The sequence below is a fragment of the Trachurus japonicus genome, chromosome 7, assembly GCF_045865225.1.
Source record: "Trachurus japonicus isolate A0001 chromosome 7, Traja_1.0".
NCBI classification, from domain to species: domain Eukaryota; kingdom Metazoa; phylum Chordata; class Actinopteri; order Carangiformes; family Carangidae; genus Trachurus; species Trachurus japonicus.
In genome coordinates, this window is record NC_140913.1 from 3,489,792 (window position 1) to 3,497,370 (window position 7,579).

Consider the following 7,579-nt stretch of genomic DNA (forward strand, 5'->3'; position numbering starts at 1 on the left):
ATCAGCTAATCTCTTTATTTCTTAATTAGATGACTAATTGTTTTGTGTGCATTGCTTGATGAGCTCAAGCTCAAATTTGCACCCTGGTGGACAACAGTTTATTCTCTAGTTTACTTTACTTTCCCAAACTGCTGATTTTAACTTCCAAGAGCCTCATCAATCACTTTGCAGCTTTACTGTTTTAATCTGGTCTGTTCTCTTCTAAATGTTCGTTCGTTGTAGGATGAAAGAAAAAAGAGAAGTAGAAACCTCAGACGTCACTGATCTGAATTCAGCTTTAATGACACCACAGCCTCATCAGCTCATCGTCAACATCAATAAATTAACACGTCGTTAAAAAAAAGTCAGAGTGAACATTTTATTTTTTATGGTTTCCAGATGTTAGTGATCAGCTGACTGTTCAGCCGATCGGCGCTTTGATGAGGCTGAAGCTTCGTGTTGCTGTGGAAAACAAAGAAAGGAAGAAAGAAAAAAAAAAAAAACACACACACGCGCTTCATCTTAACGTCACTGATGCTCAGACAAACAGCTGGAACATCCGTTTGGAGGAAATAATGGTGCGACAGCTGGGATTCCAGTCGTTCGTTGCCGGATCTTCACTGAGCTGCTGACTGGAACAGACCTGACGTGAACTCAAACGCCTCACACACTCACACTCTCTCTCTCCGTTAGCCGATCAGACTTTAAAATGAACCGAGTCTCTTCTCTGGTCTGGAATAAAACCTGACTCGTGCTCGTTGCTTACCACACAGCAGGCAGAGACGTTTTCCCACGCTTCTGCTTCGTAATCAACGCTTTTTTTTTTTTTTTAAGATAACCACACACTTCATGGTTTCTTTCTTTCCATGCACAGAGAAGGGAGGGCTTTTTTTCAGCCCCTTAGTCTTGTCTGCAACAACCTGCCTGACAGGCAAAACCCAGGGGGGAAAAGAGCCTGGGAGACCTGGCTGCTGAAACCTTCAGCGTGTGTGAGCGCCGTCTGATGATGTCACCTCTTCATGTCCGCCGTGTGTGTGTGTGTGTGTGTGTGTGCGTAGTAACCGTCTCTGCTGCAGGATCCAGGGTGTAATAGCACCTTAATCTGTCAGTGGTCCAATTGCATTGTGGGTTATGTAGGCACCAGTTTTTTTTTTGACTGTGACAGTTTTTGAAGTGAGACTCTACAGGTCGAAGCTGAGGTCAGCTGAGTCGGACTGAATCCCACCGACAGTAGACGTATGTGTGTGTGTGTGTGTGTGTGTGTGTCTCTGATAATTACAACTTCTTCTAGTACAACAATAAAATCAAAAATACAGATTAAAAAAAAAAGGAAAAAGAAAAACGGGTCGCTTCCTCCCTCTGCGGCCGGGTGATGGGACGAAGCGACGGGTGCCAGGAGGAATCTGTTTCCTCATGGCGCCGTGGCAACCAGACGGCGGGCAGTCATGTGACACAAAGCTTGGCACCTTCTTCGCCAATCGCTCCCCCCTCTCTCTCTCTCTCTCTCTCTCCGTCCGTCCCTCCCTCTGTCCCTCAGGTGCGTCTCCTCTTGACTCCTCCTGGACTCGCCGGGTTGGAAGACGACAGCAGCTTCTCGGCCGCCCGGCTCCTCTTCCTCTTCTCCGCCTCCTTCGCTCCTCCTCCTCCTCCTCCTCCACCTCCACCTCCTCCTCCTCCTCCGCCGCCGCCGCCGCCGCCGACTCCCCCTCCCCCTCCTCCTCCCCCTCCCCCTCCCTCGCTCCCTCCTTTCTCCTTGTCGCGCTCTCTCTCCTTGTCCCGGGCGCTGCTCGTTCGCTCCGACATCTTCACCGATGAGTTGCTGCCTGAGGAGGGAGAGGAGACGCCACGTGAGCTTAGCTTCCTTATCTTGGTGAATTATGAACGGGGATGTTAATATAATATCGGCCCGATATCAGCATAATGATATCCACCATTTTATTTTCCCATGATCCATTGCGTCACACCACAACGGAAGTGGGTTTTAGTAGCATTCTAGCGAGCGGCTAACTGGTAGCGTTAGCCACCGGTGTAGGTACCAAATGTGGGGGCTCCGGGCTGCCAAAACCGTTTTGACTAAATCTGATGTTTGTTAAGTCTAGAAAACTAATTATTGAACAAACATTACTATTTCTGTGTGCACGTTTTTGTAATTAGTCATGGTTGTCGTAGTTGTTAGCTTTGCTGCTGCTGACAGCTAACAGCAGCAGCAAACTAACATTAACATCAGGACGTCAGCTGTTAAAACCCTCCCGTTGTCGGACACAACATGAAACTACTCCAGTTAGCTCAATCATGTTGGAACTAGGATATCCGCTGGAAAAAATATTTTTTTCATGGGCCATTTATTGAGTTATTGTTTATTGACACTGCTAACGGCTAGCCTAACGGTTAGCCCAGCTAATCTAAAATGTTTGTTCAACAATTGGTTTTATAGACTTCATAAACATCAGAGTAGTCGCAACGGTGATATAGTGACGTGAAAATGTGATATAAAGCTAAAACCTCGTCTGTATTGTTCTCATTAAAATTAGGTGATGATTATAAATAAAGTCATCACGGCCAATGTCTATGCTATCAACAATACAGTAACGGTGGAATGGAGTGTCATGGCGACACCCAGCGTCATTCTCCGGAAAGTGGTGGATTGTATCTGTCCAGACCGCTATCGGTTTTTCTGCCGATAATGAAAACCTGATAACGCAAACGCATAGCGAATGAAGTAGCCAACAGCCCGCCGCTGCTTCAGGCGCACAATTAGGCTGTCTTTGCACTACATGGTTCAAGTGGCGCAATTCCGATGTTTTCCTCTAAAGTCGCACAGATTGGATCTGGAACATGAACGTGTAAATGGAAAAAAATGCATGGAATCAGATATTGTCAGATCAGATCCAGGCCCCTGTCATATGTGGAAATAAATCAGATCAATCTAGAGCCTCGGGTTGAATTTGCCTGGAATTGTCCTTTAAAAAGGAGAATTCCAGCCATTTTTGACCCCTAAATCATTTTCTTGATGGTCACCCAGTGTTGGGGGGAGCAAAGAACGCCACTAAAATTGATGCAGGCAAACCAGAGTTACACCATGGCTACCCGGCACTAGGGATAGCGACAACTCTAACCTATAGGGGCAATTCTTTCAACCACAACAAACACTCAGAAAACAATCAAATATCTATGGTACATGACTGGAATCCTTAGAGACACCACTGAACTCATATAGTGTACAGTGTAAACAGTATAAACTTTGTGTTTTTGCATGTAGTCACACAAAAATAAACGGTTGGAGATATTTTGGACATTACCACTGCACTGCTCCACCGTTTATTTTTGTAAAGAAATCATCACAACAAGGAAAAAATGTTTGTTTCTGTGGCGAGGAGAGCAGGCGCTCTGCGATCGGGTAGTAATGTCTTTCCAGGATGTTTCAGTTCGGCTGTCTGAGGTGATGACTACATGCTGCAAAAACACAAAGTTTATACTGTTTATATATTTATACTCTACACTATATGAGTTCAGTGGTGTGTCATAAGGATTCCAGTCATGTACCATAGGTATTTGATTGTTTTTTGAGTGTTTGTTGTGGTTGAAAGAATTGCCCCCATAGTTTAGGGGGGCTAGCCATGGTGTAACTCCGGTTTGCCTGCATCAATTTCAGTCACGTTTTTTGCTCCTCCCAACACTGGGTGACCATCAGGACAACGATTTAGGCAGTGTTTCCTCTACATTCATGTAGGAGTGGCGGGCCGAGATATGAGCCGAGATACACACACACACACAGAGAGGCGTGTGCATGACAGCAGTGTGTGGTGAAAGCAGAAACTTATACGGTCCGATCGTAGACACTCTGGTACCTTCTTCATGTGTAGCTGGAGGTTCTCTCTCCATCCTGAACTCTTCCTTGGTCTCTTCTTCTGAGCCCAGCTTCCCTACACACACACACACACACAGACAATTTAATGACCCTCCAATCAAATCTGTCTCTGTTCAGTTTAGCAGGTTTAAAGGGATAGTTCAACATTTTGGCAAATTTGCCTATTGCCATAATCCCTATAGTCATAGCAGTAGGTTCATTACCTTTAATTGTCGGTGCAAGCTGTTTTTTGATTGGCGTGGCAGAGACGTGAGCTGCTCAGCTAACGTTATGGAGGCACATGGTATTTCTAGCTTTCCAGAAAAAACCAACTCGCAGTCCTGCAGAGTTGCGAGTACCTTGTTTTCTTTTATTTCTAGCTTTCCCTCATCAAACTCCTAAACGCTTGGAGTTGTGACCTGCACATCCACCATGCTATGAGTTAATAACGGAACGTTATGAGACAGAGATGTTTTTGAGGCAAATGCGTAGCCGGAACTACATTACAGACACGGCTGCTCAGCAGAGTGATTTCAAAAACGCAAGTAGTTCTGAGTATTTGCTTCATGTGTCATACTGTTACATAATTATACGTTATTATCTCATAGCGTGGTGAATGTGCAGGTCACAACTTGTCCACCAGAGTGTTTTGGAGTTGTTGGATTGTGTATTTGATGGGTTTGATGAGGGAAACCAAGAAATTCCATTAGCCTCCGTAGCGTAGCTCTGAGCAGCTCATATCTCTGCTCCGCTGATCTAAAAACAGCTTGCACTGACAATTAAAGGTGACAAACCTACTGCTATGACTATAGGGATTATGGCAATAGGCTAATTTGCCAAAATGTTGAACTATCCACAAAGTCATGTTGGACAGATGTTGGTGGCAGTTAACGACCTGAGCGTCTACACACAACAGCAGTGACGTCTCACCTTCTTTCACTTCCTGGATGATGTCATCAGGCAGAGAGAAACTCTTCTCTGTGTTTGGAAATGGTAAGATCTCCGACTCGTGCTGCATCACACACACACAGGGAAATTTCAGAGATCAGCAGCCCAGCAGGCAAACAACACCTGTCATGTGTGTGTGTGTGTTTCTGTGCATGTGCGTCCTCACCAGAGCCTGCATGTCGTACATGGTTCCCAGATGATCCCAGATGACGGAGGAAGAAACCTGCCGGCCGATGTTCTGACTGAACTTGTCTCTGATGCAGATCATGTGGAAGTGACGGTTCACTCCTTCACATGGGAGAGAGGAGAAGAAAGAAAGACAGAAAGAGAGAGAGAAAGAAAGACTCAGTCTTCAAATTTGACAAACAAATCAACACTGCTGTGAAAGGTTGTCATTTCCTTCCAAACTCAAACTGGTTTTCAGTCACATATGCTTTCATGCCTTTTTTTTAAAAGGGATGAACGAGAACTTATTTGTCCACCAGTCCCGATAACCGATAACTTCCTGCTTCTAATAAACCAAAACATTTTTAACTGTTTTTTTTTCTCTCTCAATGTCTGGTGGGTGAATGTGTGTGAATGTTTTCAATATCTGGTGATTACATTGTGCGTTATATGTGTGGCGGACCGTGAGAAAAAGTTATCCCTTGGGACAATAAAGGCATCTATCTCTCTATATCCACACCTGAGGCCAACATAGTGAGTAAAGATGAATTTAACATTATAGCTCTGCCTCTGACTTCACATACCATAATACTATAACTGACATCACTACTGTAAACACAACAAAATGAAAACAGACAAAAACGAAAGTTGTGACTCTTCAAAAATCAACATTCATCATTGTTTCAACTCAGGAGGCAAACAGACTGAAAATGAGCCAAGTTGGATAACTGACCCTTTGTTGGCCTTCTGATTGGTCTGCTGATCCACCAATCAGAGCGCTTCTCCCCATGTCACGAGATGCGCAAAGTTCTAAGGTTGGACAACCCTGGGACAAAACCGTATGAAACAAGCTAGGTAGACAGCAATTTTTTCCGGCAAAAACTACTTTTTAATTTTTCAATATGGTTAAAAGGTGTAATGTAACGTCACCGTTGCTAATGTCTTTTGAACTTTGTGAAGTTTTACGAGGAGAAACAGGAGATCGGCGGAGATTAAGCTTAGCTAGCGTCGTTAGCTAGCTAGCTATTGAGTGACCAAAACAATGATTTTTCACCTCAAATGTCATGTAATGCCCGTTAAAGGTACATTGTGTAGGAATTACTCCCATCTAGCGTCGCGGTTGTAGATCGCAAGCAACTCAATCGTATTTTTCATGCTGCATTCACGTGAAATTGGGCAGACGGCAGACAGCCGCTGCACGTAACGGCTTAAACAAGCCTCTATGTAAACAAGTGGTCCATCAGCACGAGGCAAAACAATACACGTGACAATATGTTGTCATGGCGATGTCGTATTGTTGACCTGACCCACGTTTTACCGGCTTTCTCTGGACTTCTGTGACTAAAATGACATCTGGTTTGTTACCGACGGCCGTCTGCCCGACAGAAGATAGTTGGACAGTGTGGATCCCACAGAGACAGACAGAAGACAGACACAAGACAGTATAACCCCACAGAGGCAGACAGAGGACAGTGGGACAGTGTAACCCCACAGACAGAAGACAGTGTAAACCCACAGACAGACAGGAGACCCACACAAGACAGTGTAACCACACAGAGACGGACAGAAGACAGTGTAAACACACAGACAGAAGATAGTTGGACAGTGTGGATCCCACAGAGACAGACACAAGACAGTATAACCCCACAGAGAGGGACAGAAGACATTGTAAACCCACAGAGACAGACAGGAGACCCACACAAGACAGTGTAAACACACAGACAGACAGAAGACAGTGGGACAGTGTAAACACAGAGTTGTGCGCAGGTTGGACCAACAGGAGGCTGAGTGTCTCTGCTGTAACCCAGCAGGACGTCCCTGTCTCTAAACCAGGAGCTGGCTCAGAGTTGACGGACTGGTGTCTCTGTCTCTGTCCATTAGACAACACGGAGCTGGTGAACGGTACTAACTTCTCCGCTCCGACAGCAGGCAGCTAAACTAGTTCAACCTTCACTGCTGTTAAACCAACGCTGTCTCCCAGTAGATAGACGGGTCCTTCAGAGACACTTCCCAGACCCTGAACTGTCCCCGTCCCCCCGGGGGGTTGTACCACCTCTGTGTTGCCGTTAGCGGCGGCGGCAGCAGCAGCAGCTAGCATGCTAACGTTAGCCGCGGATCTTACCGACAGGTTTGTGTCCGATCATCGCGTGAAACAGACACACTTCCACCTCGTGGCTCCACACCACCGAGTCCTCCCCCGAGACCAGCCCCGAGTCCGGGGGCTTCTCCTCGGTCTGGTTCAGCGTCACGTCTGCCTCCCCCATCGTAGACTGTGAGGACCGAGCAGCCTGAAGACGAGACGACCTCCCTACACGGAACCAGAGTCCGTTTTGTTTCTCCTGCACCGGCAGCCGGAACCTCCACAGCGCTTCCGGCTGTCGCTGCTCCAAAATAAAAGTCTTCAAATTATACACATAACAGTTATAAAGTCTATGGTCCAAACACCCTTTACTCCGCCAAAAAGATAGATAGATAGATAGATAGATAGATAGATAGATAGATAGATAGATAGATAGATAGATAGATAGATAGATAGATAGATAGATAGATAGATAGATAGATAGATAGATAGATAGATAGATAGATAGATAGATAGATAGATAGATAGATAGATAGATAGATAGATAGATAGATAGATAG

At 45.5% G+C, this 7,579-nt stretch overlaps 1 protein-coding gene across 1 annotated transcript; it reads right to left on the minus strand.

Moving 5' to 3' along the window:
• Positions 1–1,320: 1,320 nt before the first annotated feature.
• On the minus strand, positions 1,321–7,295 carry mrgbp (MRG/MORF4L binding protein). The gene is made up of 5 exons (XM_085780822.1): positions 7,062–7,295; positions 4,941–5,062; positions 4,757–4,838; positions 3,828–3,902; positions 1,321–1,802 (listed from the first exon to the last, which is right to left on the minus strand). Exons 1-5 carry the CDS (start codon positions 7,201–7,203, stop codon positions 1,513–1,515), a joined length of 711 nt encoding a protein of 236 aa, XP_085636948.1. The 5' UTR covers positions 7,204–7,295; the 3' UTR covers positions 1,321–1,512.
• Positions 7,296–7,579: the final 284 nt, after the last annotated feature.